Genomic DNA, 26495 nt, shown 5'->3' with positions numbered 1-26495 from the left:
GATGAAGATCTTCTTTCAGAGGTGGCAATCAGATGCTCAAACACCAGGAGCCCACAGGACAGACGATCCTCAATGCTCGCAGTGTGTGATGCCAGCTGAGCAGAGCAGGTCAGTCTCTCTGCCTTGGGAAGAGACCTCAACAGATTTATCAGCCTGGTGCTTCACAGCTTCTGTCCCACGAGCAGCGCTTGGCAGTGCCACGCATCGCCACACAAAGTGCCTGGACATGGCAGGAACGTGCTGACAGGAGAAGCTTAAGTGACACACAAATTGTGCCTGAAATTGGGTGGCTAGCCAGCTTTTGGATGTTTCAGCAGATAGTAGAGGCACAGGATTCCATCATGGTTACGTGCTTTAAGGATGCTCTAACGTGCTGATGAGGAGTCTTTTGAAGCCAAACTTCCTACAGTGACAAACCGCCTGCAGCACACATAAAGCATCTTGTGTTGACTCGAGGGAGGTAATTTCTGCTTTAGCTTGAACCAAAACAGCAAGTGGACACTAAAAAAAGGTGGGGCTTTATCTCAAGATGCCTGATTGCTCACGGAAGGACTCTTCCACAACACACAAATCAGGTCAAGTGCGTTACAATTACATCCAAACAACCAGACAAGGTCATTTTCCTCCCTATCTTTTAAAGTTGTTTTTTTTTTTCCACAGAACCAAAACCTCATCCAAGAGGCTGCAAAGTACCAGCATCCCGTAAAGGTAAAGGTAGAGTAGAGTAAAGGTAAAGGTAAACATTTAAAGTCCTAACACAGAAAAGCACAACTAGCAATGGTGCCTTGTCGTGCCCAGAAAGAATGGGATGTGAGTTGAGCTATTATATGGGCCATTGTTTTTAAAGACAAAAATTATCTACTGCTTCCAGTGACACCGATTCGAGACCACTCATCCCAGTAATTCAACTGGGCCTTGCTCTTCTGGAAAAGCACAGTCTGAGCTCTCACACCTGGGTTTCTTTCACTGTGCCGGTGCTGGGACAGTCTGAAGCCCAGAGGCAGCTCTGTGAGTCCTGCTCTGACTCACTCCCTGCTCGCAGCTGAACCAGCCCAGCAGGCTTCCAGGGGACATCACTTGCTCCAATCTCATTTCATGCAAAGCAGAAAGTCAGTGATTTTTGGCAGGAGATTCCTGAGGGAGGTTGTTCAGCTTTGATGCAGCAAAATCAGGGTTTTGGAGCGAGGATGGCATGAGGCTGTGGGAGCAGTGTCCCCTTGTGGCAGCAGGCAGCTCAGACATCCTCAGGATCCTGCCTTGCCCTTCCCTGCAGGCTGCAGATTTCGATGTCTGTCCTTCCTTGGGACATGATTTTAATTCCCACATCACACTGCTTGTGAAGCCCAGCTCATCCTCCCTCCTGTATCGGAACCTGGTCACAAAGCATCACACTGACCTCCCCTGCTCCTCAGGACGGATCGCCACCAGCACAGCTGGCACACAGGGGAGGTTCCTCACCTTCCCGAGGGTCTCACTGCACGAACTGCTTCAAAGTGGTGGCTTGCCACAGCATAAAAATCAGATGTGGCCAGATCTCCTCCTTTCCTTCCTCCTTCACCCTCTCCATCTGCTGTAGTTTGGCACATCAACTGTGCCAAATGGATCCTGGACAAAATCCAGCAGCACAGTGGGGGCTGTCACATTGGCATCTCCATCACCTGCAACTGCTACGTACAACCAAACACTGGTTTTGGCAGGGCCAGATGAATGCTGGACTTGAGTTCTGACACAAAGATTAACTCAGTGGCAGCACTCATTAATTACCTTCTCTTCAGCAGAAGCCAAACACCCAGCAGGCACCAGTCTGACCCACACGCTGTCACAATCTGATTCGCCTGTTAGTTTTCTCCTCATACCTCTGGTACAGCCCCAACCTGGAAATTCAGTTTATGTTCCACCTGCCCTTCTTTGAATCCTACAACTTGGTATTTCTAAGAATAAAGCCCTGCTTGACCCAAGTACCCCCTAAGCTGCCCAGTTTCTCTCCATCCACGTAAAAGCCACACGTGTTCTCATAACCTCAAAGCAAAGACAAAATTGTTTTTAGTGCTTGAAGCATATCTAGAGAAATAATTTATAAACCAGATGACAGGAGCCAGCTTCAAACAATTTGAATTTCACAAACAAAGTAATTTACCCAATAATGTATTCTATCTATACCTCCTTCAGAAGGGAAGGCTATTTACGAAACACCGACCCGCCACATAAAAGCAGCAGGGCCAAGGAAGCTCACTTGTGAGGTGGGAAAAAAGAAGACACTGGCGTGAGGGTTAGGGCAATGACTCACTTGCCTCAGCAGCTGCCACCCTCCTGTACTGACGGGTCATTTGGGGAATAAAAGAAGACTATGACATCAGCAGTAGCCATGCAGCTACCTGAAACCTCCCTTAAAATTACCCATTTTTTTTGAGAGACGTACCAAGAAACTCGGACTTTTAAGTATCCTTCAATCTGTTTTCACTGCCTTTTTGATCAATAAACGTTAAAGAAATCATGAAAGTAACAGGGGATCCTGATTTAAAGATCCTTCCCATCCCACGTACTCTTTGTGGTAAGGCTGGAAAGGAAACCAGCAGGTATAGGAGGTTTCCCTCTAACTGGGAGGCAAGGAAATACTTCTTCCGTTCTGTAGAAAACTTGCGTGCACAGTCTGAGGTTGTAAACATTTATTGCTCAGCCCTGAAAATCGGTCGTTCTACGATGGAGGCAATGACAGGTCACAGTAAGGGCTGCCAGTTATTTGTCTTTAGAATGCAGTCTGCTGTACAAGTGCCTTGCATGGGTCAAATCTCCATCTGAGAATCTAGTTTGGAGCCACTACATCACTGTGCTGTACACTCTGATATGCCACTGAAGAACAATAAAATCCCTCAAAGTAGGTGGAGAAGATAAAAATAGGAATGTACAAAAATGAAACAGACTCTGCATTTTATTTCCAATAAAAATTTAGATCCTAGACGGGTACAGCATCTGTAAAACACAAGAAAAGAATCACATTAGATACCTTGTTATGGGACTGATTTTAAACAAGCTTCTCTTCAACTGCTATAAAGGCAACTCCCCCATTTACACAAGAGGTACAGGCTCCCCCACAGCTGTCAGCTCTCCTGCTCACTGAGAGGAAGAGGCTTCATGTGTCTGGTTTCAGAATTTAACCATGCTGCTCCTACTGTGCTTTTTCTAAGCCACAGGAGAAAGACAAATGAAGAATCAACATCCCCCTCTAATGATTCTTTGGGCAAAATCACTAGGAAGATAATTGTCCCTCGGTTAAAAACATTTGGGAGGTAGGAGAAAAAACCTGATGCCACAGTTCCCTTGCTGTTAGGTAGGAACTGTGGCAGAAAAGCAGAAAAATTACGTACACAAGATGCAAGGAAAAGAAATAAAAATATCTTTACAAGGGAGCTGAAGAGTCCAGGAACTTTAAGAGCCTTTGGAGGCAGCCTGAACAAGCACACAAAACCCTTCACAACACAACGAATCCTCTCAGCACAAGCAGCCAGCAATAAACCTCTCCTAGCTTCGCAAGGAATACACAACAGCAACAGAACAAAATCAGAGTTCAGGCTTTCCCTCACAGTCAGGGGGATTAAAATGCACCCCAAAAGCTGCCAATGAATGTCTCGTTGCTGAACCAGAGCTACTCACCACTCGGATTCTGTGTCCAATGGCCTTGGCAGGGAGGTTGGAACGGAACTTGGCACGAACCATGCCGCTGTTCCCATGGGCACGGGTTACCTTCCCCCAGATCACTCGTGTCCTGTTGGGCTTGCCACCAGGGGTTGCGGTGTTGCTGAGGAAACAGAAAAGGTTCTGAGCACACAAACTGCACCGTGCCTTCCAAATGGGGTAAGTGCTGCAGCTGGTAGATTGTCACAAGCTCCAGAGAAGTATTAACAACCCATAAAGCTTAATAGGTAAAACATCGACATTAAGATCTGAGAACTCCTCAATTTCTATTCTGAAGAAAACACAACATTTTTTTTCTAAGATTTTGCTAGAAACACCACACGCATGAGCCTAAAGCACTGGGACTGGCTACCACTGCCTTAGAAGAAAAGCCACGTAATCTTCAAAATGATGCTGGTCACACAAACAGCCTGGTAAGTTTTATTCAAGACAATTCTCAACTCCTGTATCTCAACAATTACGCTCAAAGAAAAAAAAAAAAATAAGTGGAAGGCAATAAGCAACCACTCTGAAGACCTCCACCAATGCTAGCACAGCAGAAGTGCTCTGACATGGACATGCAAAAGCCAGGATAAACTTCTCCAACCTTCACAAAATATTCTGCCATTAAATATCCCAATAACAGTGTTCAACACAAGTTCATCGCACCTCTGTTTGCTCTATCAACCTGCCTTCAGTTTTTGCCAGACCCAAGCAAAGGTTGCTTTTCTTCCCGTTTGCCCTTTAATACATCTTTTGTAACAGTGACTGATTATTATACATTAAGTTGATGATCTGAATGATGGACACATAGGTCAACTAATTAAAAAACAACAAAGGACTTCAAACTTAAGAACAAACAAGGAAACTGCTCTAAACAATACTGTATGGACATTGTTTGCAAGCTGAGCTCCTTCTCTTTTTGCTCTATCTAAAGATACCTAAGTAGACTGCTCACACCCCAGCATTTGCAAAACCTGGCATAGAAACTGACAGATTTAGTTTAGCAGTAAAAATGACTTACTTTTTTGCTTTGTACACATAGGCACACCTCTTGCCCAAGTAGAACTCTGTCTCCTGGCGAGCATAGACACCTTCAATTTTCAGAAGGGCGGTGTGCTCCCGCTGGTTTCGGAGGCCACGTTTGTAGCCAGCAAAAATGGCCTTGGACCACAACCTGAAGACGTTAAAAATGTACAAATTAACTCAGTTCCAAACATTAAAGATAAAGCCAAACAACGTGTTCATTCAGAACAAACTATTTCCACACCAATAGAAACTTAGCTGAGAAAAAAAAAACAGTTCTACCAATTACTGCAAGTCTTTTCTCTATTCAGGGAATAGAGAAAAGCTAAGAAAAGCTAAGTAACTGGGACAATAGTCTACATAGAAACCCACTCACATTGAGTTTCTTGTGCTGCAGTTAAGCATGAGCTGCAGCAGCAGGAAATATCAGCAGCAATTCATTTGAAGCCTCAAACTGCAGTTTACGTGGACAGGCAGAAATAGAGGCCTACAACTCAGGGCATGTGTGCTGGACGACTGACACAAACTCAACAATTCTCTGTGACAAAAACTTGTTTGTGCTATACGCTTAAAGCAATGGGATGGCTTGTTCCACAAAACATGACTGTGCCACAACTGTATACAGCAACCATAATACAATGGTATTAAAGTAAATACCCAGTTCTATCTTCCACACAAAATAAACTGCATATAAATATTAAAACAAAACCCTAAGATTCAATTTTAATCCCTCCACTATCTGTGAACACAATGCTCCCTGTATCTATAGAAGAATACATCAGTGCTACAGGACCTCCATTAATCAATGAAGCACTAAGATCAATACCAAGACTACTCCAACTAATATTAACACTCAACAATCTACTGACAAGCGTGGGACAAAACAAACAGCTACAAGCAGTTCAAGGCAAGGATTTCAGAATACGCAGACCCAGTTGTGGCGGTCTGACAGACACCCAGGATACTCAGGTGTACCGGCTAGAGGAGCTGCCCTGGAAAACCAGGGCAGGTACAAAGGACAGCCCACTGCCTGCAGCTTTAGCCAAACACTCGCAAAAGCCCCGTTTTTAGCAGAATCTGCCAACACCACGCAGCGTGGGGGGGCTCACTCACCTCCCGCTCATGGTGTCCTCCTGCAGCCCTGGTCCCGGCAGGCCTAGAACGACACACACACACCCCGTCAGCCTCCCCCGGCCCTGCCCGGCCGCCACCTCCGCTCCCGGGGCCTGCCCCTGCCTCACAGCGGGGGTGCGGGGGGGGTCCCTCGGCCGCCTCCCGGCACCGGCCGCTCCAGGCCTCAGGCGGCCTCCCGGCACCATCCGCCGCGCATCGGCGCCATCCCGCCCGCTCCTCGTCCCGCACGGCGCCAGACGGAACGCCCCGGGGGCCCCGCACCCGCCGGCAGCCCGATGGCGGGGGCAGCCACCCCCTAACCCCGGCCCGGTGCCACCACGGCCCCGCTCACCCCTATGGCTGCGCACCAAGATGGCGGCGAAAGGGAGAACCCCGCGCGCTGCCTGCCGGGATACGCGCCGCGAAGGCCCCCACCGGCGGGCGGCCCCAATGAAGCCTGAGTGAAAAAAATAAATAGAAGCGGCCCCAACAACGCGCGGACACCGGCCCCGGGTCTCCGTGTGTCCGGTTTGGCGTCCGCTTTATTTTATGGGGGGGGTTAGCGGAGGGGAGTCGCTATACCCGTTGTTCAGGCACTCCTGCGGGCAGCTCCGCAAGGCCCCCGGAGCCGGGCGGTTGCCATGGAGACGGGGCCGCGGGGCCCGGTGAGCGCCGGGCCTGGGCCGGGGGGGGGGGAGCGGGGTTTGTGTATGTGTAAGCAGGGATAAACGATAAACTGGGCTTTTTCGTACAGATCGGAGTGGAGGAGGGATGGAGGATTGTGAATTCTCTGAATTCTTCTGTTAGCTTCTGTTTTGAGGAAGGAATAAAGCAAAGTTCGCTCAGGTACCAGTAAGGAGCGCCCACCGAGTGCTCCTCTGGTGGCAGAATGGGCACGGGCCCTGCTGTGGCCTGCCCGGACTCTGCTGTTCCCAGCTGCAGAGATGTCACAGCCGGGAAGTGCTCCCGATAGCTCTCAGCTCTTATCAGCACAGTCTCAGAGAGCAGGAGCTGAAAGCGTTTCTCTGCAGTCAGCATGAAACCGACTGTGCATCTCCTAGCCAAAACCAAGACTATTAAAAAAAAAAATCAAGGTTTCTTTTCTAATTTGCTTCAAATGAGCAATGTTTATCCTAACGTTTATAGCAGTAGACAGTTCTGTAAGGCCACAACTATTTTGCTTGCCTAAGAGACGTTCTTTGGTAAAAGCTCAGATATTCCTGATTTAAAGCCCAGCTGCTGCCACTGTGGGGATTCAGAATCTCTTTTTCTGCAAAACTGAGCTGACAAAGATGTGACATTCTCAGCTTTGAATTTTCTCATTGGCATTTGTTAGTATATTCTTAAATAACTAAAAGAAATGCTGAAAAAAAAAAATGCTGCCCTTGAAGCCATTTCATTTTGTCAGGCAGGATGGGAGGAATGTGCCTCCACGAATCTCACACAGCAGAGGGAGTTGCAATCCCCAGAGGAACAAGGCCAGACCTTTTATACAGTTGTTTTAAAAATTATGTCTTGATATGTTTTTCTTTCCCTTTAGATCAGCAGAGAAAGAATGTCAGCCTAAGCTCTTGGGGGAAGCTGAATCCCTCACATACCTCTCTTTTTATTAATAGAGCTTAGCGAAGGAGTTCAGCAAAGCACAGCGATTAAGGTCAGTGTCAATATCAGGATGGTCTGCGGGCACTGCGTTAATACTAAAATCCGGTGAGAGCACCTCGCTGCTTGTAGCATTTCTAAATGCCCCAGACAGTGGTTTCCTTCCCACTTCCAAGTCAACATAAGCCCAGGCAGGGCTTACTGGTTTGGCTCATGCATCTGCTGAGTATGTGGCTGTTAGCACGGCTATAAGAGGAGAAATGTAGGAGGAGCAAACCAGCAAGTTTTAGAGAAACATTCCTGCTGTGAAGTTTTCTTAACACACATTAACAGCTTGAGTTAACTCTCTGCTGGACAGAAGTTGTTCATGCAATAGGGGAAAAGCATTCCATCCTTCTTTACTTCCAGATAAGTCACTTTTTTCCTGTGAGAGCTGCAAGCGTTATTTCTACTTTGAAGAATGCTGTCATAACCACCGGTGAAAGCTCTCTCACAACAACGCTTTTTCCCCATATTTTTAGCACTATGACTGACTCCACATGAAGTAGATTATTCGCACGTTATTTAACCTCAAAATGTAAATAATAGATTTCTTAAAAAGAAAAAAATTATGAGAAATTAAAAAAAAAAACAAACATTTTATTAGTGCCTGTTAGCTGGAAACAAATACATAAAATCTACACTTTTATTTTGTTCTAACTGTTATGGTACTAACAGACATCTCATAGATCTCAACTAAAAAGTGACCATATATTCCACTCCAGTGAAATTAATTTCATGCTGTAGTTGTAAATTACTATATTTTCTTCAACAGAAACAACAAAGAGATAGAAAGACAAATGGTAACAATTTCTGAACTCTCACAGCAAATATGCCTATTTTTTAAACACTTGTAAAGTTGCTTATGAAAAATCACTGATTCCCAGTGATCCAGGGCATGTCTGCATCTAAACCTTTTTGGTTTTTAGTAGACTACAGACATGTTTTATCCCGTTAGTCAGGTTAACAGGCATTGTCTGATGCATTTCCATGGTTTGCTTACAGATTGGGCTGTAATATTCTGCAGGCCTGGAGTGTGTTTATGCAAGGGTTTTACAGATGGCAGAAACCCAGTCGTAGGAACAGCAGCCAAACGAACATGTTTTTAGTAGATGTCGATGCTTCCATTGCGGTGACATGCGGGATCTCAGCCATCGCAGGCTCCCCCTGTGCTAGGTGCTCTACCAGAAATACCTGTTTTAGGAGCAGAGGGATTGTCTAATGGCTTACCAAAACTCATTAAAATCCTCGGATAATTCCTCTATTTTGTATTCACATGTTTTCTTATGCATTTTTCTAAAAGGACCAATCTCACTTGGTTTAATGGTGAATTTCCACCATGCTCTAAATGCACTGTCACAATATTCCATCTGCCTTGCTTGCAGATGGAATATTGTAAATGCAGAAGGGATGCAGATCTGTTTCACGTTTGAAAAGCAATTAAAATAAAACAAACAAAATTGAACACAGAACATTAAAGATAGTTTACTTAGTCTGGATATTGGTTCTGGTTTGACTTTCAAAGTCTTGAGGTGGTAACAATTCCTCCCGAGGAGTTTGGGATCATAAAAATGATAAGGCTGCACAGTAATAATAAAGAGTAATTAGAACAGGAGTGTCTGCCAACTGAGATTTTATAAGAGGTGTGGATTTTTTTTTCCTTTTACAAAGGCACCTTCGTTCGGTTGTTTCTCAAAGTACGAAGTCCAGCATGAAGCACTTCTGTCCCCTAGGACTGAGTGGTGAGGCCACCTCACCCAATTTGTACAATCCATGTTCAATCCCTTCTCATATTGTCTACCCAGATCTGCTCTAGGAGGGACCAGGACCTGCTTTGTTCTGTGAAAGCTAAACATTCCTTGAATGCAGCCATTAGCAGAGCACGGCTCCTCTTATAAACAGTGTTTGAAAGACTATAAACAAAGCTAGGGAAGTGTATAAAAGGCTGCAAACAAGGCTATTTCAGGTCTACCTTAGTTTATACTACAGTTACTAACATGATAGGGTAATTCTCATTGGCATCTCTTGTCTTTGTTCCTCTTAGCAAGAACACAGAGACTAAAGACATGGAAAAATTCACTCAGCTGGAAGCTCTGCTGTTTACTGCTGTGCTGGAGAATTGCGTTGATCAGCTCGCAATCCTTGGATGTATCATGCCGGTTCCATACGAGGGCAAGACAGACATCAGCTGCGTATGTGCCTCTTGTCCTCTCTCTTTAAAAAGTACCTCTAATTTTTCTCCTTGTCTTTTATATCTTCTATCAGTACTCTTTAAAAATCGGCTCAGATTTTTTTTTTTCTGCAAAGCATTCCATGACCCTTTGGTGAAGAAACAATAAAAATGCACAGATGACGTTTTAATACATGTATTTACACTGCAGCAGCACTGAGACACCTTTGTCAAGACTGCAAAGAACCCCACTGATCCAAGATGAGGTTCCTGGGCTTGTAGTTCTAGCATCTCAATGGTTAGATGACAAGGAAAGGATTAGTGAAAAAGAAGTAAAACATATCTAGGGGCTTATATAGATACACGGCCATTTAAAAAATACAAATAAAGGAACTTGGAAATTACCCCAAGCCAGAGTAATTCTGTTACTCTAAGTGCATGCTAATCCTCCTCTAGTCCCCACAGACAATGAATTAAGAAAGATTCCACTTCAAAATGTATATTAGTAACTCCCCGTTCTTAATGACCATTATTAATTAGTTGATTTCTAAGAGGTATCATAGTTAAGTGGATTTGGGCAGAGGTGTGAAGAAGAAAAAGAAGCCATAATGCTCAGGCAGAGGTTTAGTTGCTGGGGAGGAAAGTCTTTTAATATGTTACAGTGAATTTCAGGGCATGAACAACACTTAGACTGTGCAATAGAGGGCACTCCTCCCCTTCCAAGAGCACGGTGAGCCAGGCTCTCCTGTTTCCAGAGGATGCTTCTCCCTCACAGATCTGGGTGTGAAACCTCTGATGAGCCAGCAGCAAGAACACACAGACAGAGCATGTCTCAAGGATGGCAGGAGTTGCTCTCCTTCACCCCCTTCAAAGGTTCATAGACATACTTAAGTTACATTTAAATTATAGAGAAAATGCCTTATTTTTTCTCTCCAAGCACACAGGCTCATTTTTACCAAGTGATTTCTTAAAACACAGTTTTCCCACAGACTGTAAACCTCAGTTGTATTGCTAAAGATTCCAAAACAAATCGAGGAGGAAACAATTTAGAAACAAGATGATGACCTAAGGGAAGCTACCTGCTGAATCTAGTGCTCTTTAATTCACTGTTTCTCCCTGTTCTCAGTTTACCTTTGTCTGTTATCACTGTATTTGTAGACCTGTATTTGCCAAGCACCTTGCATGCTACTGGAGCTCTGTCAGTCAAACAGATCAATGACATTTTCATAGATTGACATTTCATAGATTGACAGTCTACATTTCAGTTGATGACGTTTTTGACAGGGTTAGTCAGTGTTGGTCAGCACCTCACTGATTTTCTACATCAGGGACTTTGTGGATCGCTTTATGCAGTGCATACCCCAGAAGAAGGCAGCCTTTCTATTTGCTGACTTTGGAGCAAAAGACTAGCAAAAGATAAACAGCTAGGAGAGTACACTGATGGCACCACATGCAGTTTACAAACTCCTTGCTCTTCCGTAGTTATTTGGTAATTATTAGTGCTTAATTCCCTGCTGTTTACAGACAACCCAGTTATAGCCTGTCTTGAACTTTCCCAGACATTATAAACATCTATCAGAGCATTCATAAAATCTACATCATATTAAAAGTTTGTTTGCCTAAATTAGCTATTTCTGAAGTACAGCCTTCACTGAAAACTATTTTAAACTTATTTTTTTTCCTAATTGTGTAATTTCCATTGCTCTGTATATACTTTGCATGGCATTCATTTAATGTAAATTCAACTGTCCAAAAAGTAAGCATGTAGCCAGCTAGACTCCTTCTGTAGTCAGTGGTGAGTCCGGCACTTCCAGAGGCTGGTTCATCCCCTCGTGAGCTGTATGCATATTCAGGACGAAGCAGCACTGTGCAGTGCCCTGCTCGCTGCCCCCACTGCCTGCAGTAGGATCACAGAACATGATCGGAGCCTTGCTAGACCAGGAGCTTCTTGGAATTACTGCTAGCATGCACCGTGGCTGCTCTGACCACTTGTTTTCACTCTGCCCTTGGTGCTGTGTTGGCACAAAGATTTTTGTGGTTGTGAAGTGATCTGGACTGAGAACTGGTGCTGTTAAAAATATTTTTTTTTCCGCTTCTTTGCTGGAAAATGTTTCAGCTCTGTGAGTTTTCTTTTCCATTTCACCAAGCAGCCAGAGTGGAGAGTAGGCAGCTCTGGACTAGGATTAGGGCTGGAAATGACAGCATTATTTGGCTTCAGTGGTACTGCTATAAACTGTGGTGCTTAGCCACAGGCTAAGATGACATGCAAACTCTGAGATGTCTGTAGGTGAGCAAGAAAATTTTCTCTTTTAATGCCCCAGTGTATACACCTGCATTCTTACCCACAGCACATTAAGCAGGGGAATTCCTAGAAGCAAGGCCTCAGTTGATTTTATAGTGTGCTTTTGCTTTTTCAGGGCTTTTTTTGCTTGTAAAATTGTACACAGTTGGAAGATATCTTCCCATAAAAGATTGCTGCTAGTATTTTGAATTGCCTCTCTGAATTCACGTTATACCTCTTCTGCTGTCACTCTCACAAGCAGCAGCTAAGCAGATAGCTGATGCCTATCATTTATTTCCATGCATCGCAGCTCTTGTTCTAACAAAAATATTGTAGGCAAAGGTCCTGGTGAAATAAATGGGGAAATGGCGAAGATGGAAAGAAGGCTGAGGGAAAACAGACTAACAAGCTTCCCATACATAAAAGCTGCTGCAAAGAAGGAAGGAATATTTTTCTCTCTGTGTCTACAGAGACTAGGAGAAGAAGTCAGAGGTTCAACTGCAGATGAGGACTTTCAGAAAAATCTTCCTTACAGTAAAGATAGCTGTGACATGCTGGGACTGACTGGAGACTGTGCAGTCTCCCTTGCTGGAGGTCTTTAAAAACATCTCGGACAAATGTCTACTTAGTATATCTGTATTCTCATTTATTATTAATTGTTGCTCCTCTCTTCTCACATAAATTTGCAGAGGGTGTATTTCAACTGCCCAATGTGCAAGCAGGTCTCCTGTACTCCCTTTTAGATTGAGAGCCAGGAAATGAAAGAAATTGGAGACAACAAGAAGGAGCTGGACATCGACCATCAAGAGCTTACATCTGCAAGGCAAGGGGGTGGGGAAGCGGTTACCTCCAAGCCTCTGAAAAGCACTGAGCACAAGCAGCAGCTGGGGAATTCTGTGGATCTGAAAAGAACTCATCATATTTCCAACAAGGCCATGAAACACAGTGCTCTGCCTGCAGATACTCTCAGAAAAATTCAGGCTGACAGGTGAGTGAAGCACAGATATAATGGCTGTGGGGGATGCTCAGGGCTTTAAAGTTTTCAGTCTCTCTCAAAAGGAAAAATACAGGGTTCCCACTCTCCCACTTATAAATTACTGTTGTATACATTTTCTTCCTGGCAGGCAGTATGCAAGTGATGTAATTACTGCAACTATGAAAGAGATGCAGGAATCAGGAACATTTAACAGCCTAATAGAAGCTAATGGGAGAGAGAATGCAAAGAAGAGCAAGTTTCATGACACCCTCATCAGGTCAGAGTTGACTTTAGTATTTTTCTGCTTTACTGCTCAGAGCCAAAGCCCATTCCCCCTCAGTAGATGCTATAAAAGGGAAGTAAACAAAAACAAACAAAAACCCTAAACCAAGATATAGAAAGGATGCCACTTTTTCAGCTTAAATTACCCTGACTACTTTACAAATTGCACTTCTTTCCCATTGAGAGAGAAATAACTGATGGTACTGATACTAATCACATTAGGGAATTGCCTCAGCTTGGACACCAGTGTCTGCATTAATGCAAATGCTGCTCCATAATTAATTAAAACATAATGTGATATAGGAGATCCCCGATCTTTAACTCCCTGTCCCCAGAGGAAGCCAGAGATGCAAATAATCTGCTCAAACCAGGGTCAGCAACACACGGCCTTTAGGTTAGATGATGCCCAGGAGGATCTGCTTTGACCCATATGCTAATGTGCTCCCTGTAACCACTGACAGCAAGGGGCTAGCACAGATGGCAGCAGAGGCAATTGTCTTTCAAGCACAAAACCCACCTCTTCCACTGTCTAAAACCAAGGGATTTATTGTTTATCCATAGAAAGGACAGAAAGCAAAAATGAAAGCAGCAATTGCTTGTGGAATCACTGATCAATACTGGAAAGAGGAAAGGGGCAGACAAATCATAACTGGAAAGGACATAATCATTTTATTCCAGTCTATAAACCGTATCTAATCACTGTGCTGCCTGATCTACTGTACATTCTTTTCATGGAATGAACTTGGTCTGTATTTCAATATACTATAACTTCCCTGGGTTTGTGTCAATATACCGGTCTGAAAGCGGTCTGCAGCAAGGCTGGAACTCCTGATCAGGAGCTTCAGTGCATCACAGTCACCCAGCTGAGGACTCTGAAAATGAAATGCGTGTTTGCATGTAAGGTTGGGAGTGGGTTCGAAGCCTCAGGCAGCAATTCTTGTTACTGGCTTTACATCAAATGATAGGCATAAGAGCTTAGAAAAGCACTCGGTGAAATACGATAGTAATGAAACCTAGAATATTACTGTATCCATTTTGTTTTAAACAGGTAAATACTTCTGTAGGTTTTGATGTGGTTCCCCAGGATTTTGGTTCATTCTACCTCTCTCTCCCATCCTCTTTGCTCAGTCTATGCATCTTTTCTTTAAGGATTTACTTACCAAGTCACTGGCTTGTACTGCTTCTGACTTGCAGCTGTGCTGCCTCCTCAAGAATCAGAGTGAAGGGACGAATGCCTTTTCTGCTACCCAGCCACAGAAAGCAGCTATCTGCTGTTCTGAAGAAGCAGGGCAAGCTTTTGTGCATGCTTGTTTTAGTTCAGCTGTTACAAACTCACCAATTAGCAGGTTAAGTGGGGCAGTGTTCAGCTAAGTCCGCTGATGTATCAGGAGATAGGAAATCCCCTATCTAGGTACACAACTCCTGCCTTTCTTGATGTATTCAAGTGATTGTATTTTCCCATTTTCCTTCAGGGAGGAGGAAGGAAAGAAGGAGATAAAGTCACTCCAGAAACAGCTGCAAGATGTCAAGAAAGAAACTGAAACAGAACTTCAGGTGAGGTTACTTAACAGTGGGCATCACACCAAAGGGAAATCTACTAGCAGAGATCCTGGAAATGCATAAGGTACACCGGGAAGTGTAGCAAGATGAAAAGAACACTAGAAAAAAAACGTGGGCATAACAGAGAGGAGAAAGAAGTCACTGAAGGAAATGGAAAGTTAGAAAGTTAGGAAAAAGAAACAAGGAAGAATAGTTGTGGAAAGTGAAGGAGAAACAAAGAATGAAGTTTAATTTTTTTCCCTTACAGAATTGAACAGAATATCTAAAAGATGTAAAGGTCAGACCCAGGACTGAAAAGGGAAGCTGTATATTTCAATATATACTTACTCCCACTGAAAGTGCGTTGGGAGACTATTTCTAGGCCCTGTGGGATAACCCAAAATCCCTTGACATCTGTGTGGCACTTAAATGAAATAAGCTGGATAGTTTGTCAAGCTCACACCACCACATTTTGTCCGTTTGTTTCTGCACAGTGTCCTGTCTCACTCAGCTTCTGATGGCTCCTGGGAAGCTTCTTTTCTCCCTCTCCCCAAGCTCATGAATATGATGAAGTATTTTGCCTTCTGTGTAGTGCTTCACAAACCTCAGTGTCTGTGCACATGACATAGGTGTCCAGCTCTGGTTCAATACCTTCCCTGGGACTGGTATATGGGCTGTAATCATCCCATCTCTCACTAGCAGCAATGTCCTGGCACTGCAGTCAGGCTTGGCATTTCTCTGTCCTGCCTTGCACCTCTCTTTGCTCTTGCAGTCGTCGGAAGGTGTGTAGCTCCCATGCTGAGGTGACCTTCTCTGTGTTCTTTTAATACCTTATGCTAATTGGGTTCTTGCGTTTTGCCTCATCAAGTGGGACCTGCACTCATTTGGGATTTTGTTTTTATGTTTCCAGCCTAAAAATCCTTTTCTGGGTTTCCTTATAGTTTCAGCTTTGATAACAAATCAAAGACAAGACTACTTTCAAGTACTGCTTTCCTCCTGTGCCAAAAATAATGGTGTCTCACTCCGTCTCCCGAGGGAGAATAATTTATTTTTGCTTAATATGGGATTTTCCCATCGGCAGTTTTACAGACACTTGCATGATTTGTCACCTTGCCAACTAATTAGAAGCAAAAATACAGCTTGCTGATTTTGGAGCACTTTGAACAATAATAACACACAGACCTGTAGACAAAAGCCTGCATGGCTGTCTCCAGTGCAGTGGATGAGAAAACAAAAGCAAGAAAATCTAATCATGGAACCAGAAAAACACGGTCATTGATTCACACATGTTGCTTGCATGTTTTTATTTTCAGTCTTGCTAGTTCTTAATGAGATGCTAATTAATGCTGTATTAGTCTGCTCTTCTCATTTTTCTTTCTAATAGAACACAAGTCAAATGCTAAATGTTCTCACATTTCGTTTTATTTCCTTTTGGATACCACTGGTGTCTCAAAAGGAGCCGAGACGATCAGTCTGTTTTTATTCCAGACTGTTTTGTTATGATGTTCTTCCGTAAAGGAACATCACCGATACCTGTACTTTGGCTGCAGGAGTTCTGTTTGCTGCTACAGTGTTCATTTCTGAGCTTGCAGAAAAATACTCACTTTCTCAGATCTCCTGGACAAGCGATGGCCATTATACAGATTTTGAAACAGGTTAATATTGTATAAGCTTACACAGTTTATATAGGTTAACAAAAAAAAAGGTGGGGGGGAGGGAATGTAAACTTTTAACTTCCCTCATTGCTGTTCTCACGGAGACTTTTTATGACCTGTAGTTTTTTTGTTAAATTCATGCCATAAATGTATGCAAGTTATGGTATAATTTTATAACACTGTAATATTTCAGGCTACATACTAGACAGAAAACCAAGATGTTACATCATGGTGCCAGTGAAAATAGGTCCATTATTTTTTATTCTCTTTGAGCTCTGTTAAGACAACCAGTTCCAATGTGCCACTCAGTAGAGCTTTCAGCAGTGACTAAAATCTGTCACATTTCTTTCCTTATCCTCCCCCAGGAAGACAAATCCATCAAATAACTATTCGGGGGAATATCTTAACTGCATATACCCCTAAACTGGTGCATGTTTGTTCTGGAGAAACGTACCAGATGACTGTAGTGAAAGGCAAGAGGTTTGTGATGGCTCTGGGCTACTTCATCCCAGTGCTGGAACAGCCCCCGAGGCAGCTCAGCAGGAGCCAGAGCTGGTGCATTAGATCCAAACGTGCTGCCACGGGGGACAGAGTCTTTGACAAGGGTGCCACTGCCAACAATTCTGGTCCCTCTGCCAGCAAACTGCCCCTCAGACACGGCACAGCACTTGTTGGTATTGAGGTGAGCTAGCGGAGGGCTGCAGAAGTCCTTATGGCAGGAGAATGGGTGACCCTCCAGCCCTGCTGGCCTTTCGGCTGAAGCATTCCTCGGGGGGGCGTGCAGCACAGGGACATTCTGGCAGCTACGACAGAGCTGTGTGGTTTCAGGGGATGCAAGTCCAGGCTGCAGCAGGTGTGTAGATCTAAGCATAACTCCAGGCTTTGCAGGCTGAGCTATCGCAGCTGCCAGTGGAAAGATTTGAGCTCATCCACACTCAGCCTGGAAGCAAGGAGGCAGGCAGCGGGGCGCCCTGCAGGCTCACTGGCTGCCCCCACACAGCACAGCACCCCCTCCCCTGCTCCCTCCAAACGGTGGGCACCGGGTGAGCTGCTGGCAGCAGGGAGTTTACCCCAAGGCTGTAGGAATCACACAGACTCTTTGCTGCTGGTTGTTATTTCCGTAACCAGCTGTATTTTAAGGGACTGTAAATGCTAATTGCTGTGGAAGAACTGAGAGATGCAGGGGGCACTTGCAAGGCAGATAAATCAAAGTAAATGAAAACACATGAGCATGTGTACCCTTTCCAGCTCGAGTGCAGTTGCTTTTGCTGCCAAACAGCATCTGTGGGGCAGAATCCTATGGCACCGGAGAACAGCAGCAGACAGCCCTCTGAGCTGATGTCTGCGAGCTGAGAGATCAGAGAAAAAAAAAAAAAAAAAAAGCTTGTTTACCTGCTAGCAGAGCAGACTGGCTCTTAACAAGTATTTCCTGGGTTTTGATCTCGGTCTCTGCCAGTTTGGGGATAGTTTTGGATGCATGATGTATGATTTTGCATCTTTGCTTTGGCAGATTCGAAGCTGAAGTCATCCCAAATAAGCAGCCCAGAGGTTTACTGCATTAACCGTGAAAGCACGCAGTGTCCTGGCTGAGCCCTGTGCTAGAATAAACCAGAATGAATAAATATTAACTCGTTTTCCCCGTACCTGCCTCTGAACTCCAGGGACCAGCACGGTCCACAGATGGCGCCCACGGCTTGTGGGTGGCAGCAGCAGTCACAGCCCGCGATGTCACACCAAAAACGCCCCGGTTCTGCAGCTCCCGGCCCCCCAGCGAGGCTGCAGTAGCTGCCCACATGCCTGCAGCAGACTTTCCCTCTCCAAGTGAGTGCATTACTGTAAACCACCAGCGGGGTTTTGCATTTCACTTCCCGTCTGCTTCGGGTTGTGTAACCGAGCCCCCAGACTCCCCGCTTCTATCAGAGCTGTTTTACACCACCAAATCCAAACCACAAACATGCCGTGCAGCCAAGAAAACAAACAGAGCAGGCGGGCCCCTCTCTCAGCTGAGGCCTGGGGCTCTGAAATCAAAAGCACTTTTTCCCCTATCAAAATAGAAATAAAAAAGAAAATAGCGTGGTGTTCATGCTCCGCCCCACCTCTCTGAATACTTTGTAACCTAGGCTGAACCCTTCTTTTCTGGCCTGTTTCCAGATCCTTAGCAGATAGCAGCAAGACCACGACTTCAGCAGCACTTGGTTTTGCAGAGCCTCAGTGCCACAAAACCTTGGGGTTTTTCATTAGCATCTCCCTGCTCTGTCTGCCAGCCCCTGGATTTAGCCGTGCTTCCACCACAACACAGCAGGACAACCTCAGGATAAAGTGGTGTAGTCACCTCCCACGTCTACTGAGTAGGAACACAACCACTCCCAATGCCTAGCAGAATTTCACATCAAGGAGAATAAAAGCCATTACCAGAAACCTTAATGGGGCATAAATAGGTCGTGTCTGTAGCTGTCTGCAGTCATATGATGATACGGCTGTTAAAAAAAAATATCTGATCTTGGAAACCTTCACAAATTTTGAATGCATGACTTTTAAAACCACAGAACTGCACCAACCAAGGCCCTAATTGTCCTGAGCCTTATAAATATACTTTACTCTTCCTAGCTATGTCCGACAAGGGGTGCAGAGGGAAGGATTTTCTTTTAACTGTTCCAAACTCTTCTTATAAGGAAACCTTTCCAGATGAGTCACGCTGCGAAGGCTTTCAAACACAGCGCTATTGAGCTGGCTCCTTCCTGTGGCATTTTTCCATGTTTACACAGCTAAGGAATGCAAGGGTGCTTCAGAGACAAGATACGTGGGCTTCAACCCATTTAAATGCCAACACTTCGGTATTTCATCTTCAGCTGCGAGGTTTGGCTGATGAATGTCAAACCCGTCACAGCATGGCAGGAGAGCAAAGAGAGAGGCTGTAATGGAGCAACTGGGAGCCAGCCCAGAGGCATGACTGCTGCTCTTGCATAATTACACAGGGGACTTTGATGACCTTTTTAACTCGCAATGCAGTCTAGAGTTTTTCATTTTACGGGAGGTTCTTCCAAGTCCCAACCCTTGATTGATGAGCTTTTATCTGCTATTCAAATCAAATCATTAAAAAGGAGTAAGGAAACTAACAATCCCAGATCGAGCAAATGCACTTTGCTTCCTGAGCACACACAAAAAGCTGGACAAATGGGGCACGTTGGCCTGGGGATAAATGTCCCAGAGACAGAACTCCCCCAGGAAAGCTCAGCTCTGCTGTGAAACAAGGTGTGGGGAGAGGCTGGGAGCTCACAGCCAGCTTTTCCTTGGCACTCCTTACTTACCCTGGGTGTGTGCTTTTATTAACAAAGTGGGCAGCATTTTCTTGATAAGATTTCAAGAAAGAACTGTATAAACATATGAGCGAGTCAAGATTAGATTTTCACCTGTTCATAGGGCTGTATTTTTACAGTTGCTGTATAACTAGGAAAAAAAAACCAACCACATAACAAGCCAAAAACCAGCAATAAATCCAAGGAATAGAGCATACTTTAGGAAATTAGACTTAGGCATATAGGGGGTTGAGGTATCATCCTCTTGTTACAGATGCCCGCCCACTGAGACAGCCTAATCCAAGTAGTTAGCAAAGCCTACCTCTAGCAGTTGAAATTATTGGACTATTTTCATGCTTATAATAAGCATGTCTGAATCTCTTCCTGAACCAAAGGCCACCAGGCCTGGTTTCTTGTCCCACTCTGTTCACCACTCCGCCTTCTCCGGCAGTTCTCACTCCTCACTGATGAGTTTATTGCCTTCTGGTATGGGTTGTAAATCAAACTTCCATCTGAAGCACAGTTTAAAATGGGTCAACAGTCAGGGAAAGTGTGAAGCCTACAGCCTTTGATTCTTTTGCATTTATCAGGGAGTGGAGAGATTAAGAAACAGAGAGCTGATTTCAGTCTCCAGGCTTGCTTTTTTGCTTATTCTGTCTCCCCCTCTAGAACCGAGATAATATAATTGTCTACCTCAAAGATGAGTTCCAAGAGTTGAAAGCCAAAACAGACATGGAGAAATGCTATGTAAAAAAACACACAGACCTCCAGGTCCACCAAACCCAGAAGAAGTGCAGCAATGCAGAAAATGGACTGAACAAAGCAATTGAGGTAAGCTCTTCCCCACGGCCCTTACTGAAAAGTACCTGCAGCTTGTGAGGAAAAAGCTCAGCGGGTTGTCTGTAGTTGAGGACAGGAGGACTCAGCACTGTGCTGGGAACAATTCTTGTCTCAGAAAGATCTTCTCCTAGGACTCTAGCAATGCCTCTGCTTGTCTGGTGCCCCATTTTTACACCACGTTATCCTTTTTTTCTCTAAAACGATAAATGTCCCCCTCCCTTGGAATTGCAGCTGAAGTATGGTGAGCTGCACAAGCAGCATTTTTTCAGATCTGAAAAAGCCAAAGAAAGAAAGAAAGAAAGAAAAAAAAAAAAAAGAAAGATAGAAATAATGAAAATAAGGCCAGTGTTTGGCCTCAGCACAGGCAGGTAGCTGTCTTGGGGGCTTTCTTTCCTGGAGAAATGCTTGATCAGAGGACTTAGATGATGACAGGTGGTTGTCTGCCACCAGAACTATCATGTGGACTGTGGACGCAAAGCTTTCTGGATCAGACCTCAAACAGGTAAAACAAGGCTAATTACTTTACTTATTTGGTTCCTTTAAAGGTGATTCAAGTCAAATGGATTTATTTTAAATATATTTCCCCCTATTCATTTTAATGCTGCAAGTTCATGTTCCACTTGCATACAGTTACAGTGCTATTTAGCAACCTCAGCAGCTTAAACTCCTAGCATTGCCCGCAGCATGTTATGCTGGTAGAGCTGTTTGGTAGCCACAGGGTGAACTACTGCCTCGGTCAGTTTGGGCACTGGGAAAAAGGCAAAAATGCATGTGCACTGCCCAGAGAGCTCCACGTGCATGTGCACCAGCTGGGCTCTGAGCAGCAAAGGTACACACATAGATGCAGTAACATCATCTCACATTTCTGTTGCATCAATCCCAGGACTTGAAGAAGGAAACTGATGAGGAGATTCGAGTCCACGTGGAGACTGAAAATTTCCTCAGGCAATACTATACGGTGTGTTTGGCTTTTTATGTTAGTACCTGAAATATCAACCAATAACTATTACATCATTGATTAGTGTCTAAAGAAAAGCAGTTATTGCTCCATCACGATTGTTGCTGTTTGAATTACTGCTTCCCTTCAAGTCGGAATTAAGCTGGCTCTCCCTGATTTGTGATTTGCTAGATTGCATACATTTTCTTAAAATTAGAGTTCATATGATTGGGATTTTTTATCCCATTGTTACAGATTTTCCCTCCCTCAGATAGCTGTATTCAGCTATCAGGGATTTTGTGTAGACCTTTGGCAGGAGCTGGGAATTCCACAACGCAGTGAAGAGTGCTCTTGCACTAAGTTAGGGCAACAAATCACACACCCAAGTGTTGCAGAGGGTGAAAGAAATGACAGAAGCTGCTAGAATAATTACACCTTTTCTTAATCTGAGCAAGAATTGGGGTTGGATAATTGCTAGCTCATGATTATTGTACCTGATCTGAGCAGCTACCAACCATGAATGTCCCTGTGCTGCTGATCCAAAGGTTCAGAGTTTTTCTGTCATCAACAGCAGTGCTCATAACAGCAAATAACATTGGTAAGCATCGTAAATGTCTCACATATGGCTGGAAGAAAACCTGTACTGCTGCAGGCTACCTAGCATCACTGCCAGAGTGAAATTTAAGAAAAGAGAACCACATTTTTAACATACGACTGCAGAAAAGTGCCGGATCTTCAGAGCAATTAAAGCATGAGCTCCCTATCCCAGGACCATAGTCTGACCAAGGTTTCAGAGTGAGAGGACTTCCTACATACATCCCAAGCCTCTCTGTACTCAGCCAGCAGCTGGTGGCTTTACGGTGGCCCACAGAGAAGAGGCTGACCGTGCCCTCCACTTCCCTCGTGCGTCCAGCTGTGATGTTGTAATGAGATTGATGCTTTTCCTCAGACTATTTTTCCATGCAGGCACCCATGGCTGTTGCTATGGAGAAGTTACTCATGAATGGGAGGAAATCATCTGGCATGATGTTTCAGAAACACCTGCCCTCCTATTAATGAGTGCGACAATGCCAAGTTCACAACCTGAAAAAGCGTGAGCTGCTGACCCATGGGACCTTACTCCGGGTGCACTGAGTTTAATCCAGAAAGGGGCTAGGCAGTCATGCAGAGGATAAAAGGTTTCTCACTGTGACACTGTGTTTCCTAAACTCCCCTTCCTATGCTCACACACAAAGAATGGCTTCTGGTTGTCATTTACTGCACCAGGATTGTGCACAAAGCTAACTCCCAGGGCTACTCCATTCTTCTTGCACCTCTGCAAGACTGAGCCAGTCTCTTTTATCATCCGGGCCAGTGTTAGGGCTTCCACGGTGTCCCCCAAGGAATGCACCCCCTGTACGCTCCTTGTACCATGCTGAACGCCTCTCTGTCCCCATGCAGAAGGTGGAAGAGAAGCTGGAATACTGGGTGGACAAGTATGAAAATGACACAGATGCTAAAGACGCAGAACTTGAAGCCCTAAAAGAATCAAAGGCAAACAACCTGGAAATGCTGCAGAGGTTTGCCAGTGAGGTAAGGCAGCAGCAGCAGCTCAGCACTCAGCCATGCAAAACCACGTCCTGGCTTTTTCCTGTCATTCAGATAAGGAACAAGGACCACAGGGAAAAAATCAGTAATCTAGAGCTGTAGGATGGGGTTATGAGCACAGGTCCTAGGAAGGCATGACATCAAGGAAGGATGATGATGTTTTCCCTGAGCTATTTTCAAATACCAGCAGGTAATTAGAAAACTATTGATAGCCTTTGTGAGGGGCAAAGGCACTGCCCCATCCCGTCAGTATGCCTCACCTTAGTTTGCTGCCGTAGCCAGAACAAGCTTGTTCCTTCTAGCGATGTGTGGGTATGACAAGCTGAGCCTGAAAGCAGCAGTTCCTTCCCCTCCTGGAGATGTGTTCACAGCTGCACAGTGCTCTGTTATCAGGAGACCGATTCCAGTTAAAATCATTCCTACCCCACACCAGTTTCTTGGTTAACTGCTGGGTTTTGATCACAGACACACAGGCGCATCAGAGCAGGCAGCACAGGGCAAAACGAAGTGTCTGGTAAAAAGGGCGCTAGGAGGAATTCACTTGTGATCATTCCTTATTGTCACTGGGCCTGAGATGCTGGGCTTGAGTTAGATGTTTCCCTGCTTGTGGGCTCATTTTTCACTCTGTGTACTGTCAGATGGGTGTCCCAAGCCTTTCAATTCATCATCTGCTGCCTAGCCTGGGGGAGCACGGGTCCTTCCTACCGACATCTGTTGCCTGAGACAGCAGCAGCCAGCCACGTTACAGCACAGGATCGAGGGGTTAATTACACCCAGGCCACGAGCGGTTTCACTTTGGCAGCTCTCAGTGCCTTTAGGAGCGGTGGTAATGAGCAACATTTGCCATCTGGATTCAGGAAAAGATCAAATAAAGGAGGTGGGGGAGGAAGGTCCAGGCTTACACATTACCCGTGGGCTGCCATGGAGCAGAGACGTCCCTGGCTGTTTTTTTTTTTTTCATGTGGCTGCTGAACTACCCCTGTGCTACCTCGCAGTGCCAGATGTTTGAGGAAACCATCATCGCTGATCGGGCAGAAAAGGAGGCTAGAAGAAGAAAACTAGAGCGGGATGCCTTGGAACTGAAGAGCATCCTGAAGGTAAAGGGGAACGAAACTGAGGCAGTGCTGCTCCATCAGCAGCTGGGAGTTAATTATTTGCACCACAGGCTGTGTTCAGGCAGAAAATGGCCTGAGAAAGTTGGCTGGTACAGGGTGGCACAAGCAAGGGACAGATTAAAGCTGTCCCCTTCTATTGGGGCAGACACAAAGCCAGCAGCTGGCTGCAGAATGATTAAGAAGGAAACAAGAGGGGAAAAGCCAGCCTCCTCGAATGATCTGGGGCTGTGCCCATCACAGCAGCCCCACTGCATGGGTGATACAAGAGGGGAGAGTCACGGGGCTGTTCCCCTACTCCTCCTCTTGCCCTCAGCTTATACATGGATGCCTTCAGTGTCATCAGCAGAGGCCCAGCTGCTGCTGCATGGGCCAGGGGGTTCCCCCTGCAGCTGGGAAGTGCAGGAGAGACGCTCTGTCCATTTTACTGTACCCGGATTTCCCCTGCAACCGATTTCCCCTAAGACGTCTCTCTCCTACTTCCAGCTGCAGGCCTGGTGGAGAGGTACAATGGTCCGCAGAAACCTTGGCCCCTACCAGAACCTCAAGAAGAGTCGAGAGAAGCAGCTGTCAAAGCAGACAAACAAAAAGGAAAAACCTGGAGCAAAGAAAAAGAAATGATAAGTAAGAAACCCGGCCACAGATGCGCTCCGGGGCTGCTGCTGGGCAGGGCACTGCTCTCTGCGTGTCCATCAGGACGAAATAAACCACGTCACAGATCTTGGGCTATTCTGGAGAACGTGGTTTGTGAAGGTGAAGCTCCAGTGACCTGAAGCTGTCTTTGTACAGCAGAGATGCTGCTTCCCCAGTAGCAGCTTTATGGAAACATTAAAGCTAGCGGGATGCAATCCTATGAACAGCTCCAGAACTCACCAGACGAGGTGCTCTGCACAGACAGCCTCCTTTGCAGTCCCCCACAGCACTGGCCATGGAAGGGGTGGTGTTTGCTGTGGCTCTGAGCGAGGCAGGGAAGGCATCACCCACATCTGGGCTCAAGCAGCGCTCTCCCCGGTGTCAGTGCCAGCATTAGGTTGGCCAGGGGAAAACTGCTGACACTTTGCAGTGTAAACATGAGGGCAGGCGAAGCATGCAGGTTTCCATTCCCACAGCCCTGCAAAGTGTCAGCACCGAGACAGAAAAGCTCTCAGTGCCCTCCTACAGAGGGAAGCAACAATGGAAAAAGACAGCTGGCCGCACGGCCCAGAGGAGCTGCTCTGTCACTGCCGTACCCACCACGACTGCGACCTCCGTGCAGGGATGTCAGGCAGGGAACAAAGCTGGTGGGGAGCAAAGTTCTGGGTTTGTTTTTTTTTTTGTCCCTTTCTCCTGACACCACTGTCACTCACCCACGGCTGAGCCGGCTGCTTTCTGACACTCCCGCACAGGGAAGAGAGCTCAAACCATACAAACTCATCCCCATCTGTGCTTTTTGTGACCAGGCTGTGCTGGCCCCATCCAAACACCCTTGTGTCCAGGTTGAACCGTGCCAAAAGCTCTAAAGTTCAAGCAGGATTACTGAAATCACGAGCAAAGAGCCTTTGGCTCAGAACCCTGTCTGAAAGGAAGGAAAGGAAAGGGGCTGGTGCCTGACTGTCAGGCTGAGCTGGTTATCAAGGGAGTGCTGAAACTGCAGACACTACACAAACTCCAGTTAGAAATATTGGCATTGCTGCTGGGGGCACTGCTGCTTAAACCACAATGCGTTCCCATTCCAACACGTACCAAATCCATGAAAATGCTCACTTGCTTTCCACGGTCCCCACGGGGAGGCAACAACAGGGGTTACTCCAGTCCTGTGCTGGCAGGAGCGAGCTAAGCCTGGGCTGACATCACCCATCTGTACCACGGCTCCTTCTTGCAGGGGGCACTGCAGAGCCATCGGATGTTCCTAATTCTCAATCTCCTTGCTCATGCTTACGCCTTTGCTTGCTTTTCAGCACAGAACAAAATATAACTGAATTTGTGTAAGTCCTCCTCAGCCTCTGCCTGGCTCCCCAGCAAGCCCCAGCTCCTGATGGCAGGGTAACACAGCACTTGCACTTCGGGTACATCAGGTGCCCCAGAGCTGCAGTGAACAAGCCCGTAGCAAGTTACACGCTGCACTGGATCATGAAATAATTCAAAATTTCAGTTTCAGTACCTAGTGTCTTGAAGAGAAAAGAAGCAACACCCCCAAACCACAAATTGCTTGGGCACAGCAAAGCACGCTTCCAAACTTAGCCAGCTGTGAACCCTTTTGTAACGGGAAGTGCTACTCTTTCAAAAATAATTTAACAAAAATCTGTATCAAAGTAACAGTGGGACTGGCTTTGCTGTTCTGATAAGGACGGGGGTACCAAAATCCCTGGAGTCCCAAGGCGAGCATCCTGGC

The 26495-nt window shown here is 45.6% G+C and overlaps 2 protein-coding genes across 3 annotated transcripts; one reads left to right on the top strand and one right to left on the bottom strand.

The window, feature by feature from the left end:
* Positions 1 to 2911: 2911 nt before the first annotated feature.
* Positions 2912 to 6227, bottom strand: RPL35A (ribosomal protein L35a). 2 transcript variants are annotated; one of them, XM_084291665.1, is made up of 5 exons: positions 6164 to 6227; positions 5812 to 5854; positions 4697 to 4849; positions 3652 to 3796; positions 2912 to 2970 (listed from the first exon to the last, which is right to left on the bottom strand). In XM_084291665.1, the coding sequence occupies exons 2-5, from the start codon at positions 5820 to 5822 to the stop codon at positions 2947 to 2949; spliced, it is 333 nt and encodes a 110-aa protein (XP_084147791.1). In that variant the 5' UTR covers positions 5823 to 5854; positions 6164 to 6227; the 3' UTR covers positions 2912 to 2946. The 2 variants fall into 2 exon arrangements, with proteins under 2 accessions (XP_084147791.1, XP_084147792.1); XM_084291666.1 differs by having other exon boundaries at positions 6180 to 6216.
* Positions 6228 to 9500: 3273 nt separating this feature from the next.
* DRC9 (dynein regulatory complex subunit 9) lies at positions 9501 to 24745 on the top strand (the record flags this gene model as incomplete). Its single annotated transcript, XM_084292143.1, has 9 exons — positions 9501 to 9641; positions 12644 to 12888; positions 13025 to 13153; positions 14631 to 14712; positions 20318 to 20479; positions 21372 to 21446; positions 22866 to 22997; positions 24008 to 24109; positions 24611 to 24745. Exons 1-9 carry the CDS (start codon positions 9516 to 9518, stop codon positions 24743 to 24745), a joined length of 1188 nt encoding a protein of 395 aa, XP_084148269.1. The 5' UTR covers positions 9501 to 9515.
* Between the last annotated feature and the right edge of the window lie 1750 nt (positions 24746 to 26495).

The sequence above is a fragment of the Netta rufina genome, assembly GCF_964035555.1.
Source record: "Netta rufina genome assembly, chromosome: 9".
In the NCBI taxonomy this organism is placed as follows: domain Eukaryota; kingdom Metazoa; phylum Chordata; class Aves; order Anseriformes; family Anatidae; genus Netta; species Netta rufina.
This window is presented reverse-complemented; position numbering and strand designations above follow the sequence as displayed.